At 36.6% G+C, this 20655-nt stretch overlaps 3 protein-coding genes across 5 annotated transcripts; all 3 read right to left on the bottom strand.

Annotated features, from left to right (window-relative positions):
• LOC18778630 (YTH domain-containing family protein 2) lies at positions 61–3922 on the bottom strand. Of its 2 annotated transcripts, XM_020561917.1 has the most exons (10): positions 3529–3922; positions 3327–3397; positions 2900–3059; positions 2758–2819; positions 2190–2600; positions 1934–2108; positions 1575–1837; positions 1243–1455; positions 984–1136; positions 254–573 (listed from the first exon to the last, which is right to left on the bottom strand). In XM_020561917.1, exons 1-10 carry the CDS (start codon positions 3563–3565, stop codon positions 538–540), a joined length of 1581 nt encoding a protein of 526 aa, XP_020417506.1. In that variant the 5' UTR covers positions 3566–3922; the 3' UTR covers positions 254–537. The 2 variants fall into 2 exon arrangements, with proteins under 2 accessions (XP_007213950.1, XP_020417506.1); XM_007213888.2 differs by having other exon boundaries at positions 61–573; positions 1575–2108.
• On the bottom strand, positions 10209–13362 carry LOC18778775 (aspartyl protease family protein 2). The gene is made up of 2 exons (XM_007211785.2): positions 12310–13362; positions 10209–11212 (listed from the first exon to the last, which is right to left on the bottom strand). The coding sequence occupies exons 1-2, from the start codon at positions 12972–12974 to the stop codon at positions 10390–10392; spliced, it is 1488 nt and encodes a 495-aa protein (XP_007211847.1). The 5' UTR covers positions 12975–13362; the 3' UTR covers positions 10209–10389.
• On the bottom strand, positions 17330–19898 carry LOC18780623 (UPF0678 fatty acid-binding protein-like protein At1g79260). 2 transcript variants are annotated; one of them, XM_020561215.1, is made up of 5 exons: positions 19635–19898; positions 19357–19497; positions 18829–18922; positions 18620–18688; positions 17729–17746 (listed from the first exon to the last, which is right to left on the bottom strand). In XM_020561215.1, the coding sequence occupies exons 1-4, from the start codon at positions 19785–19787 to the stop codon at positions 18642–18644; spliced, it is 435 nt and encodes a 144-aa protein (XP_020416804.1). In that variant the 5' UTR covers positions 19788–19898; the 3' UTR covers positions 17729–17746; positions 18620–18641. The 2 variants fall into 2 exon arrangements, with proteins under 2 accessions (XP_020416803.1, XP_020416804.1); XM_020561214.1 differs by lacking the exon at positions 18829–18922 and having other exon boundaries at positions 17330–17746; positions 19635–19895.

The following is a 20655-nucleotide window of genomic DNA, read 5'->3' as shown; positions in this document are numbered from 1 at the left end:
TAAAAAAGGCTCCGCAAGGCAAATCCTGCGACTTTTCTGCAGTTAAAAACGTAGCAAACTCGAGGCGAAATGCACTTTAATTGCATTGAGTTTAAACTGTAAACTAATACAACCTGTCGGTCATTCATTGAAGTAATTTACTATCGCCATCTTTTCTTTTCTTTTTTCTTTTTTTTTCTTTTTACAATTACATAATTACATTTGTGAACTGTGATTATCAAGAGAAGAGGAGAAAGGGTGGGGAGACAAAAAAGACCAAAAACCAAATACACTTTATGCTGAAAGAAACACTAGTGTGGGTAGGCAGAGGAGAGAGATAGAGCTTGGATGCCACAAGCATATCAATCAAAGTGGATGCATTCAAGCTGTTGTGTGGGCCATAAAGAAACCTCCTTGGTAGCCAAAACATATCTCATTCATTTGTTGGGAAACAGCTACACATTATACACTTTTATGATCCCTTTTGGTTTTCAGCTCCAAATATTCATTCATTTTCCCATATCCCTGCATCCTTCCTTTGCCTATAACCTGAGGCCCTTACTCAGCGCTGATACTTAACTCTCCTATTTTTTGCTGCAACATATAAGAAGAACTTTTTAGTAATAATTCAAGAGGAACACTTATGAGTGTCTTAGAAAAATTTAAAGCAATCAAAAAAGAAAATTACAGTGATTATTATCCTCTCTTTTGAAAGAATAGAATAAAGTCAAACTCCCCATTTCAAAATTTCAATGGCACTACCCTCTCCACTTTGTTACTTGCATAAGGAACCTTGCTTTATTCTTAATTTTATTGAAATAAAAGAGAATCATCTTTTCAATCTTAATATTAACCCATCCACCATCTCAGTTTGTGATCTTGACAACTCATGATTCTCAGTTCCTCTCCATGCATTCACCAAAGCAGTTCCAATAACAATAGAAAACTAGGAAAGAATTTTGATTAGCTGAAAAAATTCAAGAGAATGGATGCGAAGCGTATACCTGCAGATCATAGTAAGGTGTAGACTGCCTGATCCTCTTCTCCTGCATCACCTTCTGGCGGCTTTCGTAGAAATCAAAGTCGTCCAGTATTGATGTCTTTGACAGATGATTTTTAAATATGTTCAGCATTTCAATACCCTGAAGGAATTTCACCTGGAAATACAAGATAATCTCAGAGTTATGGTTCTTCTGACTGATCGACATCTGAAATAAGATATAACAGTAATTTAAAATCAAACAACTAGTTGGAGATGCTCACCTCTTGCGTGTCTCTGCTATTGGTCACAGGCTTGTTCTCATTATTCTCAAGAATTATATGCCGTAACTGCGGGTTTGGGACGTCTTTTATGATATGCCACTTGACTGGGAAATAACCATTCCATTTATCCTGTTGCCAGAAATCCATGCTCTTATTAAAGTCCACACGGCCAATCATCTCAGCTACTCCACAAAACTGACCACTTGCATTAACCTGAAACGCAGCACAGAGAAAGAAAGAGGGCATTAGTCACTCATTTCAGAGGCCAATAGCCTAAAAATGTGCAGTCGGAAACTCCTGCATCCAAATTAGGGTCAAATTCTAGAGCATACCGAAAAGAAAAGGAACACGGGACACTTGCAGCTTTTCTGTGCAACCTTCTCCTCTGCATCTTGATAAGCACTGTCCAGCCTCTTATTCCCATTAGGAGTACTAGCCCACACATTGTACTTGATGCTCTTATGAATATCATCCTCACTGTAAGACTTGATAACAAAGAAAAGTGCTTGCTCATATTTGGTTGGAAAGTCAGGAAGGTTATATTGATCCTTCCTGATGGCAGAGGCTATGCTGTCGCACTTTCCATTCTCCTTTTCTGCTCCAGACAACAATGCACCTTTAGGGTTGGTTGTTCTAGGGCCATGGTTCTTTTCATTAAACAAACTAATATCTCTAACACCATTAGCCTTACTTCTTGGTTTCAACTTCTCAGAGCCACCCCAACCCTTTGCATTTGCTTTTAAAGTTGGTGAATTGTTTGGATAGAGCAGTCCACCAGTCCCTTGGTTATAGACAGGAACCTTTGCCACAGAAAAGTATCCTTTGGCTAGTGCTTCTGATTGGATACTTGGGGCACGTACTGAAGCCTAAAATTCATCAGAAAACAATTATCAAAATTGCACAAGGTGAGGGCAAAAGGCCAGCAGAAGAAAGAAAATATACTCTACCTTGTTCACTGGTTTTGGCTGATTTCGTGCACCAAAACCTGATTGAACATCCAACGGTTTAGGAGATTTAAACAGTGGAGCACGATTGTGACTAGGGGAAGAGAAACTAGGTTTAGAGGGTGGTGTTTCTAAAACTCCATTGTAAGCATTTCCAAATGTTCCATCTCCAACAAGAGATGGATCCCACAAATAAGGTGATGGGACTAACTCCCCATAAGGAAGAAGAGAGGGGTTATATCCAGGGGAAATAGGAGCTTGGTACATGGGGCTGAGTGGGGGATACATCTGTTGACTAACATATTGTCCATCACTACCGACTGTAGTTATGGGCATGTATGGCGTGTAAGGATCGTAGCCAGGCTGAAATCCTGGCATCAAGTAGACAAAAGATCCATTATCTGCTTGCATGACCTAAATGAAGCAATAGTGATTATAAGATCAATTTGTTACAATAAGCTAAAGGCATGCTGAAATCTACAACTTGAACTCCAATATTCAAGCTATAGGAATCCAGATATATACTTCAATGTTGTTCATAGGCAATTGTGAAGAAGATAAAGGAGCTTACAGGGTATTGCATCTCCATCCCGGATCCGCCAACATAGTATCCTTGGTTTTCCATATCATAACCTGTAAACATGCTACTGTTAGATGTGAAAGTACTAATAGGATAAAAGTCATGGACTGTAAATGAAGAAGCTGCAGCAAACCTGGATAGGTGTAGCCGTAATACGCAGTGGTTGGATAAGAAGTCACGGATTCATAATCTGCATCTGCATCTGCATCACCTTTCTTGACACTGGCAGTTGTATCTCCCACAGTTGATATGCATGATGCTGTATCAGATGGGCTTCCATCCTTGGAGAGGGCCTTAAGATGAACACAAACATACCCAAATTCACAAATTAGATATTATGAATTGCAAAAGAAACATAACCATGCTAATCTTGAATAGATATTAGATATGTAACACTGGTAATTGAATCTCAGCCTGAAAATTTGAGCTTTAGGCCTAAAAACCAAGTACTTAATGAATTAAGGAGACTAAAATTTCTGTAAAATAGCTGTAATAATTGGAGGTATAAGATGAAACTGACAAGCGATTGTGTGAATTGAAATGAAGGAATGGAACAGTACCCGATTGGAATGGAAGAATTCAGTGGATTGAACATGTAGGTTTGTTTCTTTTTCTTCTTCTTGTTTAATTGCTGATCATAGAAAATTGAAATACAGAATTAAGGCTCAATCACCAGAAAAACACAAACTTCTTCCTTCACAAAATTCAGAGAAAAAAACCACAAAATTCAGAGAAAAAAACAATAAAAGAAAAGAAGATTACAGTTGTGATGAGGGTGTTGAAATTGAGGAGCAGCCATGGCCTCCAAAGACAAAGAAAATCCTTTGAATCAATCAAATGAATCAAACTAAAAATAAAAACTTGAGAAATATATTTTTGGTGTGGATTAAAAACTGAAAAAGGGTATCCTATAATTTCTCAAAGGATATTATCTGTCTGTCTATCAATCTATCAATCTATCTAACTATGCAACAACACAACGAAACCGGCTATAAAAATGGCGCTATATAATCTCTGTTGCCCAAACTCCAACAATTCCACTGCTGGTGTGCTGCTTTTACTCCTTTTTCCACTTTTCTTTCTTTCTTTCTTTTGGGTTACAAAAAAAATATATTTATATGCTCTCAAAAACCAACAACAACAATCACAGAATCATAAACAGAGAGAGAGAGAGAGAGAGAGAGAGAGAGAGAGAGAGAAAGAGAGAGAGATTGAAAAAGAAGAAAGAGAAAATGGTTTGCTCAAACTTCAAAACAACAAGAACAAGAAGACCAAACAGCTAACAAAGACAGAGACAGAGTAAAGTCAACAACGACAACAAATTTATGGCAAACGGACGGTGTTGAGGCATCCACGTCCTCTTTTCTTTTTTGTAGCTAAATATTAATGGGATTTAATGCATTTTCTATGCAATGTATATATTATTCTGGTTGTACTTTCTTCTGTTTACTACTGTTCTTGCCTATTTCTGGAATCTTTCTATTTTTTTTATCACCATCCTTTTTATGGGTTTAGTTACTATTCATAATCTCGTTCTCATTCATCCTATTATTATTATTTCTTTTTTCATCTCATTATTCATCAAATATGACAGTACTGCTTTTATTTATTCTATTATAATTAATTTCAGATATATTTTCTGTACCTATCTATCATCATGCGCGTCATCACCATTCACCAGTCCATGCACCCATTCATATAATAAAATATCAGTATCTCTATTTTCTTCTTCTTGTTTCTTTTTCTTTTTCGTGGTGAAATGAATACCATTCAATTCATTATGGTCTGTATAAAAACAATGGTTGCTCACGTCTCTTCCACCACCCACACCTTCTCTACTATGCTCTCTTCATTCCTCATCATCCATTTTTTTTTATTTTCTTCTGCTCACTCTTTATCCAGTTTTGTGTTTATTTTTCTGAGGATTTTAGATATGTCTTGATAATAATTCATCTTCTACAAATTTATATTTTTATGAAACTTGAAAAATAATGAAATATGGACCCAATTTCTCAAAGTGAATGATGATCTTATGGTCATCTGTGAGCTTGAGATGAAAGTTGACACACGATCATTATTAATAGTTGGATCAAAATCGAATTGTATAGACATTAGTTTTAATAGAAAAAATACTTTCTTCAAATTTAAACCGGATTGGAGTTATACAATAAAGCGAAATTAAATATTACTAGACCAAATCATCATTGTCGACAAAATTGGAATTAGAAGAGAAGCCGGAGCCTATGAGGTTTCATTGACCATGATTAGTAGTGACCATGTGTTCCAATATTCGTCAACCTACCTTCCTTAGTTTATTCGAATACTTAAAACGCATTGATCCACATGTCCCGGTTGAGATGCCTTCCTAAAACAGGCGCATTATCATTGGCCTTTATATATGCTCCTTTTTATCTGCTAAACCAGACTCATTTGATGCCACAAAAGATGCTTCAGCAAAAGCTCCTACTTTATTGAGAGAGAGAGAGAGAGAGAGAGAGAGAGAGAGAGAGAGAGAGAGAGAGAGAGAGTTCCTATGCAGCTATAAATTTCTAGTCATGCTGGAAACTGCAGAGAAATTTCATTGGAATATAGCAACTCGATCTTACCTAGAAATTAACACCAAGAAAAAGATATCACAACCCTCTTTTTTTGGAAAAGTTTGGTTGAGTTCTTCTAACTTGCTGATTAAATAATTTTGGAAAGTCGTCGATCAAGAGTTTAAAAATGCAACAAGCAGGTGCAAGTGCAACATCAAATCATAGGGTTTGGATTAATATATTAAAAGATGGTATGGAATGGAGGTGGTGCAACTTGGACTTTGATATAAAATATAAAGGTACCACCATGCTTAAGGCTTCAGCTTGGCATTGAATATTTGAAAATATTGTATTAAAACATACCTGAATTTAAGTTCAATAATTTAGTTTCAGCCAAAAAAATAAAAACAAGTTTAATAATTTCGTTAGTGTTTGGACATTTCTGAGAAGCCAGAGATCTAGAACTAGAAGAAGGTCCCCAAAAAAAAGGGGAGAGAGAGAGAGAGAGAGAGAGAGGCAAATATTGTCAAAGTTTTCTTAGTGGGTAAGGGTTCCTTCCCAGCCATCCATCCATCCATCCAAATTTCAACCATTTAAATCCATGGACGTTGGCCAGCCCCAATTTATTATGAACCCAATTTTTAAGAGAGCCTAGGGTGCCACGTCTGGCTTATAACAGATGGTGCGTGTGCAGATTCATCAACACAATATTGAATCTGGATAATATACACATTTCAAACCATTTAAATTAGGTTTTTGTACTAAATTTGGATAAAACCATTGCAAAAGGGAAATAAGATGGAAAACAAGCAAACCCTGAAACTGATCATTTTGGATTAAACATGTGCTGGTTAAATGGAGTCAACCCTAATTAGTAAATTTGCTAACAAGGTGTAGCCTAGTGGAAAAAAATCTTAAGTTACAGATCAGTGGTTTCTGGTTAAAACCTTTGTGGCACATTGGCAGTTCGTGTGTGAAAACCCCCCTCTCACTTCCTAACTTGGCAAACAAAAAACCCTAATTAGCAAGTTGAATAATAATAATATTATTGTAATAAATAAATTAAATTAAGCACCTTCATAGATGCATTTATGGGGAAATGCTTCAAATCCTCAAACATGTGTTTATCTTCTTCTCAATTATGTTTGCGTATGGATTATGTAAAGGTATTTTGAAGATGGTGTGATTTCGATTTGTAATAATAATATACAATGTTTAATTCCGCATGAAGACAAACACATCCCTTTACGTCCTTTAGCCAACACAAACTCATCCAATTAAGGTAAGGTTTAATAGCTGTCTTATATATATTTTTATTACTTTTCAACCCATCCAAAATGAGAAATGATGATTTATATGAACCGATGGGTTACATGGTTTGGTTTATATATATAGAATTTTGTTTTGTGTTGTCGACATTGTCAATCGTACACAAAACTAAGCAAAGCCCCGATGACACCAAGAACCCCAAAATTATTTGAACTTTGACCACACCCTTGTCTTATCTTATGTATGCCATTGCCATGAGGCATGCAGTGTAAATGCACCAAACAATTTGATCAATACACACCAACACCTAATAGCCCTCCAGTCAACTCAACCAGGATTGGGTTTTTTTAAATTTAATTTATTTATAATTTTGTGAATTTTTATCAGTATACTAAGCCGAAATGGGAAAGTCCTAATCAAATTGTTAGGTGTTGAACAAAAATGGGAAAGATAGAGTTGTCACTACCCCTTTCCTTGGATCGCTTTCCATTTAGCAAATATCGGCCAAGCCTGGAGAACTGTTGTTGCTCCCCAAAGTATTGCAGCCAGACTCAACTTTTGGGCCAAACTATTAGATTTACTCCCAAAGCTCAATCCATTTGAATACTTTTATTGTGCGAAGTAGAGCTCTAGTGCTCAAGCATCAATTAGTTAGTAAGTTTATATGACGCTAATCACTCCCTTGGACTCATTCTTTGTTCATGTTTACATCCACATCGAATCATCATTTCCGATAAAATTGACTCAAGTTGAAAAGTATTTAATTATCTGACTGTGATTCACACAAATAGACAAACACAATATTTTCAATCAACGATGAAAGATATTCAAGATAATGAGCAAATAGCTAAACAATTTCTTCTAAGGTGAGTAAATATTTACGATGATGATCTTTAGTGAGAACCTAAAAAATGAACATTTCTAATAATGAAATTACAATATGGAGTATGTCACAACGAGTGGTTAGTATCATATTAACTTACTAACTAGTTAATGCTTTAACGTTACTGATTGTAATTTCCTTGTCGTCAATGAATGGTGTAGGTAAAAGCCTCATATTATGCCTGCATATTTGCTGTAATTTTCCTTGTCAGTCAGTCAACACAACGAATTGATATTTTCAACAGACTTAGCAACAATGCTTGAAAAGTGCAAGTGCAAACCATGAAATTTAGAAACAATCATTAGACTGTAAACTCACCAACCAGTTGTATATATAAAACTACAAGTCGTTTGTGTGCTCCTTGCAGAAGTAGTCAAACCATTGGCTGAATTGATGTGAATCTTCACCATCCAGATTTATGCTGAATATCAATATGAACAATCTGTCTCAAATCATGCCCCTATTTCTTGCTTTGTATCGTATGGCAATCAAGCCATTCACAAACTTGGTCTGAGATTTGCGAGCAAATTTCGCTCATCCACTCTTTTTACATGGTTTGAAGAACCAAAAAGACATGATTTGTACAAAAGCACGACTGCTTTTCATTAAAAGGGACTCATGACCAGAAAGATCCAGTTGTTTTCAAGAGGCCCACTTTTGTTTTCCACCACAAGAGGACCCAAACCCATTTCAATAGAGGAGCTTCTAAATACACCCAACAATGTGATCAATAACACACCAAACATAGGAAAAAAAATCCAAAATTTTCCCATTTGTGCTTATGGGTGTGTATGTATGCAAATGTGGTAACTTATTTTCTCCTTTTCAGGCCAAAGAATAAAATAAAAATCTCTCTTGTCCTTTGTAAATATTGATTTGATTATGTAACGAGTCGCTCTCGCATTGAGTTATTTGTACATAGTCTCTTGATTCATCTATTTGGAAGGGTTGAAGTTGATTGTACGAGCATCTTACCTGCTCCCATGTCCAAACCACGACTTTGCTCAAAACCAAACCCTGGTCTCACTCATCCATAGCCAAGTCTAGGCCACAACTATATGGGTTTTTTCTTTCTTAATTTAAACAAAAAAAAAAAGGCCAAGTCCAGGCAAAGACAGAGAAGACGACAACAAAGTTCCTGATAATTTGATTATTAATGTAAAAACACAGAAAGCAAACAATTGAGCTTGACACGGATGCACATGGAGTAGATAGACGTTTACATCTTGAGATTGGTTGTGTGTTTAAAGTGATGGCTAAATTATCACAAAATGATAAAAAAAGGGTGATGAGAGATGAGAGTTGGTGGCAACGGGTACAGCGCCTTAATTTATATAATTTACATGATACCCTTCCTCTGATCATGCATGTTCTAAATTCTATTCTCTACGTATTCAACTTCATCTACTGGATCAGATACAACGATTTATGTTGTCTAAGATAATATTGAACATAACTTTATCTCTATTGAATTCAAGAGAGGAGAAGAACGAGAGTCAAAGTCTTATCATTAGTGTCGCACTGTCACCAACCACTTGAGTTAAAAGCTCCATATACAATTTAGGTCGCATCGACAATGACTTTGACAATTCTACTTTGAGCAATTATGGTACGTATAAACTTTAAAGTGAAAGGTACTGTCAACTAGCAATTAGTTGAGTGATACTCCTCTTCTCAATGTAAAAAAAGGTTTTCAAGTTCAAATTCTCCTTCCGTCGATTAAAAAAAATGCAAAAGAGACAGACATCCTTCGTGCGATATGAATGACTTGCTGAACTCAATACATTTGTCTGAAACTGTTCAGGATCATAAATTAATGCCGTCTTATTAGATCAATTGGGACCTACAAGGATACTTTCATGCTTATTAACGACAAACAAAGAACAATTTGATAAGTGAGTCTTAACCAAGCAAGCAAGCAATCAATGATAAGCGTGCACGTCAGGAGTTGGTCTCTCTCATGTTTGTATAGGAAGGAAGAAGCTCACTGCTACTGATTAATCATGAAATGCCAATTACGTGAAATTTCTGTCTTGTTGGACGCTTTTGCACATTTTGTTTTGGAAGATATCGTATGATATTCAGTAGAATATCTATGGGGATCCAAAAACAGGTGGTGTTCAAGTGGACTCAAAAACAAACAATCTATTCTTAATAATTCTGTGTTCACTTTCCCATGTCGACATGCCAATCATTCACACTTATATAATTCTTTCTTCACTATTCAATGTAGATTCAATCATTGATACTCGTTTCGAAAACAGAGCTCATTCATTCTTATTTTGGTTCATTAAATTTATCACGTGATAAGAGAGTTAAATGTAATCGGTCTTCTTAACTAAATCTAGAAACTTAAGCATGCAGATAATGAATTCGTTTACGCATGCAAATCCAATAATTGTATGTCCACTTCCTACATTTGAGACCATCAATTCACACTTGCTTCTCAGCATAGATTTTGAAACAATCAAACTCAGGAAGTCTGTTGAAAAACCACCATACTCGTTGGACATAACTAACACTTGCCAAATTATCCTACATTTGAGACAATGATCAATTCACACTTTCCAAATTATCTTTCACATCTATCAGTTCCAACATTAGTTTTACCCTTATATATATTCGCTAACTTGGATTTCTTTATTTAAATTTATTAATGGATCAAAGAGAGAGGATTCGAATTGAAACTGATATTGTAAGTTTTATTCTTCTTCTTTTATTATTTTTGTTATTCATAATTGATACAAAGAGTATAAAAAAAACGAAAATTATGATTTATGATCAATTACAAGATGTAACGAGAAGAATTGCAATGAATTTCACAACTATATATGAGAAGAAAGAGGGAGGAAAGAATTACAAGAACATGAATTCCAATTCCCATTTCGAAAAAGCAAAAAAGCAAAAAAAAGAAAAAAAGAAAAAAAACAAGAACTAGGTGCAGGTTGAAGGAGCAAAACCCAAGGTTTTCCGCACCAAATTGAATTCCCACAAATGGTTTTGCTGAATTATGTTGCCAATAATACAGGCGCCCTCAGCAAGTGGGAGAATTCCAATACACTTCATCCCAGGCGATACATCAATAACATAGCTCTTCACTGGTGGCGCAAACTTTGCTCCACCTGCAAAATGAAACACCAACTTTGGGACCAAACGGTCTCTATATCCTCTGGGGTCGAAGCAGAAGTCAAAATCGTCTTCTTCTGATCGCAATCTTCTGAACTTTGTCAAAGGCATTGTCAAGGCAGTCATGACAGGCTTGTATGCTGGCTTGGTCAGAAATGTTAGGCTCATGCCCGAATCAACAAGTGCACCACCACCAAGTTTTGGGTTCCATATGTGGAGTGGTATATTTAACATTTTGCCTCCAACGGAGATCCCCTGTAGGTTTACGCCGTAAAACGAACCCTTATTAGGGTTACCGAAAACCAGCTGTGTGTATCTCATTTTGCCCTGCAATACAGCTTTCTTGTTGTCTCCAAATGTGAGATAACTTGTGACATTCTTGGGGCTCATGTGATCAAGCAGGCAATAAGATACCTTGCCACCATACTTTAGAGCTGCTTTTGTTGTGAATGAGTACTTGCCAAATCCCAACCCTAATATGCCATCACTTCCTTTGGCGGTTCCTTTGCCTATGATGGATTCCGTGCAACCAATTAGCACATCTTTCATTCTGTTTCTCCTACCATTTGACAGGGATGCTCTTACAATATCGGTGCCAAAGGTTCCCAATGCAGAAGACCCTTCCACGTAGCTGATGAAAATAACATAAATAAATAAAACATATTAAATTGTTGGTCATCCAAGAAAATGAGTAACATTAATTTGGCATTGTTAGATTATGCAAGAAAACTTAAGTTGTTAGGCAGTAGGCCGACATTGTATATCATGTTAACACCCTCCCTCATGTGCAGTCTCATTCTACACGTGACGAGACAAAAAAATGTAAATAGAGCAGAACATATATAGGCGCAACCTCACCCTGCACCTTGCAACACAACAATGAAATAAGGAGAGATTAAGATTTAAGATCTTCTGCAATCAAAACTCTAACCCTCGAAAGATTATGTCGTTACTAGGAATGGCATTGCTACCATTGCAGCCGCAAACACATCCAAACAAGGACACAAGTTTATGTGTTTGGTAGAGAAATGTGAGTCATGTGACCCTCCCACCTACTTACAATAACTCCCATTTAAATCTTCTGCCGGATGTAGGTAAAGGCAGAGCTTACATCTTCTGCAGCTGATGAATTTGGGGTACCCCACAAACAATTGTATCTGATCGTTCATTAGACTTGTTAATGTTACAACTAATTCTGGGGTTATTTCCAACTTTCGCAGCAAAATGGTCCATGAACAATAACGGATATATGAAAATGATGATGCTAACGAATGAACCTTATAACTCCTAGACTAACACATGACCACATATTTACGTTTGTATGCCGACTTCACTTTGGTATTTAGTATTCTTTAACACAACCAAAACCAACCCCCTTCAAATAAATACAAGCTCTAACAATTTTTAGGTTGGCTTTAAAAACGAAGTGGACGTATGTACTTCAGAAATGACACATGTTCCAACTACTTCTAGTTTGGATTGGATTTTCTCCTCCATTTCCAATCCAAAAGTTTCTTCTCACCAATCGATCGGATCATAATTCACGAAAATTATAATCCCATCCCAATCGGGTACCAGATTTCTGGACCTCATCCGAAACTGGAGACAGGTCTTTGTTCAAATTGGCATTTTCATAACCGAGAGAGAGAGAGAGAGAGAGAGAGAGAGAGAGAGAGAGAGAGAGAGAGAGATTGATTATGGAAGAGAATGGGAAATTGAGAAATGTACCTGTAATCATATCTGCAAGGGCTTAAAGGGCGAGGGCATTTATTGAGAGAGTTAAAGTTGGCAAGATCAAACTCGCACATCTTAGAAGAACATGTAACGGATTTGAATGTAGAAGAGCGATCTGTATTGAACACCCTACTGTGGTCTATCCTGCCTTTGCGTATGCCACAACTCTTACCGCAATGGCTTCCGCATCTCACCCATGTCAAGTCACTGCCTGTACTTGGAATCACCGTGAATTTCTGGGCAGGTGTTCCTAATTTGAGCTTCACCAGGTACTGCCCGATACCATAATCCCAACCGGCATTCATCGGCATTGTCACGGAGAGTCTTGTTTGCATATCCATTCTCCTTGTGCTGTTGCTGCTGCTGCTGCTGTTGAGGCCTTGATCATGGCCGTTTTGTTGCCTCTTTTGGGCCATCATTTGAAGTCTAAAGACATCGTGGCGGTGTAGCTCCTGGATGAGCGCTTGCTGGGTTGGAGGTATCTCTCCATGCACACCATGGTCTTTGGCATGTGGAGAGTACCTGTGTATCATCTCCAGCCTCATCTCATCACCATTGTCACCATCTTCCTCATCATGATCTGCATGAGCAAACGCAAGGCCATGGATGGCAGAGAGCAAGAAGATGAAGAAGAGGATTGAACCTGACCTCAACTTCATCTCCAAAAATTTGATATGAAACAATAAACAGGGAGGAAAAAACAGAGGCACTTTGGCAGAATGTAAGAAATGGGGATGATTAAAAACAGGTGAGGAGAAACAGAACAGAGCTAAATTTAGGTCCTGGGGTTATGGCTTTGCAGTTGAGGCCCTTATTGTGAGCTTTGGGCGACTAATTAACACCTTGTAAACAAAGTAGAAAAACTAACCAATAAACCCAAAAGAAGGAGGTTGGGGTGGTCTAACATCAAAGATAGTGTGAGGCTGAAAACCATAAAGGGACGCGCCTTTATTTTTCTCTGTTTTTTTGCTCTGCCTCATAATTTCCTAATGAGTATATATAGCCTAGGAATATGGTCGATATGCAACCCTCTCTCTCTCTCTCTCTCTCTCTCTCTCTCTCTCATGACTCATGTGGGATTTATCATAAGATCACTTTGTTTGATAACTTAATGATGTAACAGTTTTATCATTAATTTTACAAGCAGCAAAATTTTTAAGTCATATATGTTATTAAAACAACAGTTTTTAGGTGCTTGTCGGAGGGACACGGTTTGAAATAGATGTGTTATGTAAACGTGACAATATTAAAAACAAATGCATGGAAGGTTCGTTAGTAAGTACTGCCCCATTAACTAACAAGCTTCCCCTCCACAACAAGGAGGGAGAGAGAGAGAGAGAGAGAGAGAGAGAGAGAGAGAGAGAGAGGTAACATTTTGACTTGATCAGCGTGGCCAGCTGCCTGAAAATGAATGTTTGTTTTTGTGTTTAGGATTAATTACCATGACATGTTGTGCGTTCATATGTTTGAACTTGATTACTGATCACGATTCATGGTCTCATAACATAGCATGTATTGAATTGTTGATAACCCATCATTTCCGTTTTACACATGCTTCTTTTATATAGAATGATTTTCTCTTTTTTTCCTTTCTTTCTATTTTTAGAGTATTTTTTAAAACAGTTACAAGTTTGTTACTTCTACAAGGTTGCCCAAATAGCAAAATAACTGATGCCAATGGTATATTTGTACTGTAACAACCTAAAATGGCTTCGCAAAAATCACACACAAAAGTTTATAGGAAGACAACGATTGGAAAAAGTGGACCAAATCGGCTTCGGCCTTGGAGCAGCCTTTAGCCCACATCGGTCAGTTCTTAGAAGAGGGGCGAATTGAACCTAGAATCTTAAGTGCCGACATAAATAATCTAAATCACTTTAGCTACTATTCCTTTGCTATCAAGTTGAGTGAGCCTAGAAGTATGTTTTTTTTTTTTAAATTTCGAAGTGTTAAAACTTGATATATCTTCTAATATACTAAACAAAAACACCACTAGTTGACCCAAAATAAGTTTTAGGTCGAAAAACATAATCCCGTGATATAATGTCATATCCTAAGACTTTCTCTACATATTATATACTAAATTCGACAATTGGGTTTATCGCAGCTATGGTCCCTCAAATATACCCGTAATTACATTTGGGTCACTGAACTCAATTATTAGTTGCAGAGGTCATTCAACTATGTGTTTCGTTGCACCAGTAGTCCTTTCGTCAAGTCCGTTAGTTTTTTCCGTTTAAAATGATGACATGGCAAGATCTATCCAATTATTGATGGGCAAATGTGACTTTTCAATTAGGATTATTTGTAGCAATGATCCCTCAACTCTACTTGGAGTTACATTTTGGTCACTTAACTCCAAAAAATAGTTATATAGGTCACTCAATTAGGTGTTGTATTGCACCATTAGTCCTTCCATTAGAGAGACTTGACAGTAGGGACTAACGGTGCAACGAAACACACAGTTGAGTGACCTCTGCAACTAATAATTGAGTTCAGTGACCCAAATGCAATTACGGGTATAGTTAAGGGATCATAGCTGCGAAAAACCCTTGACAATTTGTCCAATTCTTAGTGTCCACCTTATTTGGTTATAGCATGACCACACTCAACAACAACGCTTCTGATTAACTTACTATGATTTTAAAGTTAATTCTAATGTTTTGAATTTGGGGGACTTTATTGCCCCTTTGAAGGCATTTTCCTTCAAGAAATATATATTCCAAATTAAGGATATATATAACAAAAATGCTAGTCATAGCTCATTTATATACCACATTGTGCAAAGGATCCATTAGTGTAGTGGTTTGGAGTAATTGCTTCTCCAAGTAACGTTCTAAATTTGAGTCCTAGCATCCGTGGGTGGAACTACATTGAGGGCAGGCCGGGCAGCTGCCAGACCCATTTTGTGATCTCTCTCTCTCTCTAGGGCCCATTTTTGTGATTTCTCTCTCTCTTGTGGGCTTTAGTTTCCTATTATCTCTCTCTCTCTCTCTCTCTCTCTCTCTCTCTCTCTCTCTCTCTCTGAATTGGGTTTTTATTTTTCTTATTATTAATTTTTAGGATTTGAAAATGAGTTGTATAGTATGGTATTAATATTTTTGGATGAGCTTCTTCTATTATTTTTGTGTTGCATTGCATTTACTTCTTGTTTTTATTTTTGGTTTTTTATAAGCTTTTATTTATGTATGAAGATGCATTTGAGGGTAATGTTCATTACGTTTATTAACTAGGTGTATTTTTCTCTGTTTATTAATGAAATTCACTCATATCATCGAGTTTTTAATGTAAGTTTCATCCGGCCGATTTTTGAATCTTGGATCAATCACTACACTGTGTACCCCTCTCAATAGGAAAAGTCCAAAAAAAAAAAAACTATATTATGTACCACCTCTCTAATAGATGTACGCTATTATATTGGTAGACTTCACCTCTATTAGAGATGTGGTATGCCTATCACTATTACCCAGGTGCACAATTCGATGCTCAAAAGAAAGGTCAATCTTGCTAGTAATTAAAAGATTATTTTAATAAATAAATAAAAATCTAAAGAATGAGTAAGAAACAAAAACTATATCGTTGGGAAGTCAAAGCCTATACCAAACATGTGTATGTAGTATATATATACATGTATGCGAATCCCACCAATGGAGAAGATCATGAGCTGTTCATCATCAAGATTTGACATTCTATGTACCAAATAAAAACAAAGATTTGGGTTTTGTTTTTTTGGTTTTTAGTTGTAAAAGCAATCAATTTCAAAGAGTTGTGAATGGAATAAGTAAGGATAATGGTGAGTAATAATTGTATAATCACCGTTTGGTAGAAGTGGCATGCAACTTGCAAGAGCAAAGAGGCTGACATTTCATAGGCAAGATTTGGAAACAGCTAATATTAGACTATAGACTCACTATAGGCATCATCTTGATGTTGACAGTTTGTAGCAGCAAATCTGCCATGTTACATGGAGATTTTGACCTCTTCCTTCCAAGTTCCATCCCCATTACTTGGCCTCACCGGCAATGGCTTCGTTCTCATATTATTATAAGCCAAAACCCCACCACTTGGAAGAAATAGACTTTTTAGGAGCATTTGCTAATGTTGCTAAGGTGCCTCAGATTTGTGCCACTGCTAAATTAAGCCAATATTGGATTGTACTGAATATGATAGACCTAAAAGAAGAGGAAAAACACTAATGGACAGTATTATCTAAGACCCTTAGATGAGGACCTATCTTTTAACTGTTGAATCAAACTAACCAATTTGATCTGATGACTAACTAATTTGATCATATGATTAAAAACATAAGTCCTCATATGAAGGCCTTATCACTATAGAATTCTACAACACCAATGACCTCTGGAGTCGTTTTGCATGATGTATGTGCTACCAGGCCTCATATGAAGAACAGGCAAGTATGTGTTTTGGCCCAATATGAATAAGGCCTAAACTTTAGACTTGAGCAGGATGTGCAATCTCCAATTAAATAGACCTTTGATGGATAGCATTGTCACTTGTGTAAAACTTCTAAATCAGGAGTTTATTCTGGCAAAGAAACCTGAAAAAACTAGACTTTAATATTGTCGACTGGTGGCACCTTGTTTCGTATAGTAGCGCCACCTCCAAGCATGCTTTCAATACTTGGTTGGCAATTAAGGAATGACTAACTACCATAGATCAGCTTGCTAGAGCAAGTTTCACAGAAATTTTTTTTGTGTCTTTCTGTCATCAACCTATATGGAAAGTAGGGATCATCTCTTATAAGATTGCAGCATTATCAGAAGGGTTCGGTTTAAGCTGCTGCATAAGTTCTTCTGCACCAGTGTAACGTTGATAGGCAAGTGGGGGACTGGAGCTTCATCGACTGGTCAACAATCTAAGGGAGGGAATCTCATTTCTACATTACGAAGTTAAGCCGGAATGACTTCATTTACCACGTTTGGATTGAAAGAATAATCAAATTCATTCTGATGTCAAAACAGAAAAGTAAACATGTCATTGTGGAGGAAACAAGTTAGCAACTTTTCAATAACATTACAGCCTTCAACAATGTCTGTCACATTGAGATAGATGAATCCAAAGTTTGCGCAAGGGTTATTCGTGTATCACTAGAAATTACCAAGTCGAGGGATGAAACCATAAATTTACAAAAAAGCAAACATCTATCTTGGTTTTCTTTGTACCTCTAATATCCGCTTTGGGCCATAGTGGAATCTGGAGGATAGCTGCAACAAATTCATAAGAGCAATGACCTACGAATAGAAATCCGAGGCTAATTTGTAAACTTCACTTTTTCTTCAACATAGTTGCTTCAGATTCTTTGGAGCGAAGCTTTCAGATGTGGTTGAAGACTTGTGAGATTTGTAGCCATCTTAACCTCATAAAACAGTTCTTCATCTACCAACTTAAAAACTCTGGTTATCTCTCTCACCTATGTAAGAAACAGAAAAGCATCATAAATTGTTCAAAAGTCAATTTTAGGACAGAGACAACTAATTTTTGTTACTGAAAACCATCAAGGCTGCTTTACAATTCATAGAACAACAAAATACCTGAAGTCAGTCAGATATCAAAATAATTCATATTTCTTATCAACATTTAGTCGTCTCCACGGATAAGATACTAGATTTCATAAATCTCTAATCCAAGGGCGGAATGACTTAGTATAATAAGACATCAAGGGAAAGGACTCCAATCTTGAATCAGGATTTGATATTCTGTAACGAATTCTGCAGATATACATAGGTTTTGTCTTCCGTATATGCAGACCTTGAACTCAAAGAAGCTCACTCTTCCCACACCAGCTCCATTTCTCCTTCTTATACTTTTTGTTTGTATCCCCCTACCCTTTTTGCAAGTTCTCTCAACATTCCAAAAATCATCAGCCAATACATTTGAAAGGTTACAAAGATTTTTAAAAAAAAGAGTTATAAATAATTAATTAAAAAAATCATCTATCTTCGTATTATATCCCAATATCTCAAGATCCTTGAAGCATCCTCATCAGCCATGATTTTAGCAGCACAACCACTTTCCTTCTCCAAGAAGGTCTCAACTGTGCCCATAGAGCTTATATGTTATACCGATAAACTCTAAAGTACCCATGTCTTGCCTTCACAACCTTACTGGAAATTATAGTTCTCAACATACATTTATCAATTTATTGCTTACGGTGAAGATTACTTATAGTAGGAAACTAAATAGCATGTTTTTCTTTGAGCTAGCTCTATGAACTGCCATAAATTGATGCATGAATCATTGTAAGGAAATTGCTTTATTGTATCCACGGATCAGCTTAAATTACCTTAGAAGCATTGCCGACAAGCTCACTTTGAAGCTTTATTACTTTCTCTTCTGCACTGTATGTCCCTTTCTAAACAAATAATATATATACAATAATATCAGCAGATCAAACAAAGTAAATAAGTAAGAAACATTAATTATCAGAGCTATACAGATAGAAGGTATATTATCAGCTCAACTTGGATTCATTTGTCATAATAGTATGCATACCTAAAATAGGAACTGCACATTCCATATTCAGAAATGTATTGTCCAAAAGGGGAAAAAAAGACAGAATCAAAATCCATATAGAACTTCTGAGATGCTACCGATCAAAAGGAAAAAAGTTAGAATCTTTAAAGAGTTAAGGAATATATTTCAATGGATGATCAAACAGCTGAGCAGAGCAGTGAAGAAGCAGTAACTTGGAAAATGAATTTAGGGACACATATAGGATGCGATGGAAATGAGCATGAAAATTTCCCAATAGGAGAAGGCAAGGAAATTCATTGTATTTGTACCTGGGTGAGTACATGCATTACATGATGAAATACCATGGCCACAACATTAGTGGATTTGGGTCATCAAAAATTCATTCTTTATTTGATTGGAGTTGTTTCTAAATGCTAAATGCACATCCATCTCAAATTCCTTTCAACAATAACCATAAATATGAGAAGAAAAAAAAAGGGTAGTGCCACATTGGTCAATATAGCATAAATAAGCAAACTTGAGGCCACAATTCAATAGAGCAAGCACCTGAACTTCAACAAGGCCAGTGCTTTGGGAAATGACAACTTCAATAGTACCATCTGGTTTGGGTCTCCAAAAGCCACTCTCAGCGTGCATAGGCTCCCCAGAGTTCAATTTCCAGGTCTTCTGAGTGTAAGCTATGAAGGGCTTCTCTCATTTCATGAATATAATCAATTGGCAACCAAATAGTCAGACAAGACGAGCAAGGAAACAAACAAGACAGCGACTTTAGTGACCCACTGAGTCAACTCACTGACCAGTAGCTAAAAAGAGAAATGGAGTACCTTGCCAGAGTGAGAGAAATGGAGTTGTTCAACGTACGAGAAGGAGTTGATGGTGGGAAACCCACCTTCCCCTTGGCCTCTCCATGTTCCCAGCAGGTATGAGAGTGGTGCTATTGCTGGGTGTATAGCCGGTGATTCTGTAGTATCCTCCATGTTCTTCTTCTCCACCAAGCTCACAATACAGGCGTTGCTATTCTCGTCTTCTTTTGTCTTTGCTCTGCGGCCTACTGTCAAGTACCAAGTTCAATCGTCATCGTCTAATTTTCATTTTTCTTCCTTTTATTAAAATATTTTTCGATTTAACTAAAGAAAACTAAAACAAAATAGTTACCAAAGGATCACTTAATTATCAGTGTCTAAAGTGGCTTTTAATTTAAGTGATTAAAAACATGTGGAAGCATAAAACATTTTCTTAGGGCAAAAGGTGTGAATATTTTAGCTTTGGAGTGGAGGATTACATAAATATATTTCTCAAAACTTAATATAAATAGTAGAAACTTTGATAACATTAACTGAGAGAGCCACATGTAGATTAGATAATTTTTAATTATAGTTCAAAGAATGCAACTCAACTACTAGTTAGAAGCATTTACCTTTCTACTTGAGGTTGTATGTCTCCTTCATTTCTTTACTAATATAACTCATGTAATATATATATATATATATATATATATATAATTGTTATGCCAAAAGTTAGTTTTAGTCCCTACAAAGAGCAAAATGATATTTGCCTTCCATAACTACTTCAAAGGGCTTAGTCTTAATAATAGCATGAACCCCTATCGACTAAATTCTCAACATTTCATCCAATTTTTAGTTAAAAATTATTTTTTTGGAAAAAATTGAAGAAAAAAAGTAAACCTAATGCCAACCCCTTCCATCTCCTCCCTTCCTCCTCCCATTCCCCCATGACCATCATCCTTTACTCCCAGACCAATCCCCCACCCCCTCAGACCCTTCCCCCCCACCTTCCCTTTATGTATTTTCATCCCCTAAACACAGCCCACCCCTCCTCTCCCAA

The sequence above is a fragment of the Prunus persica genome, chromosome G4 (assembly GCF_000346465.2).
Source record: "Prunus persica cultivar Lovell chromosome G4, Prunus_persica_NCBIv2, whole genome shotgun sequence".
Lineage (NCBI taxonomy): Eukaryota > Viridiplantae > Streptophyta > Magnoliopsida > Rosales > Rosaceae > Prunus > Prunus persica.
The sequence above is the reverse complement of the archived record's forward strand: the minus strand, read 5'-3'. Positions and strand labels throughout refer to the sequence as shown.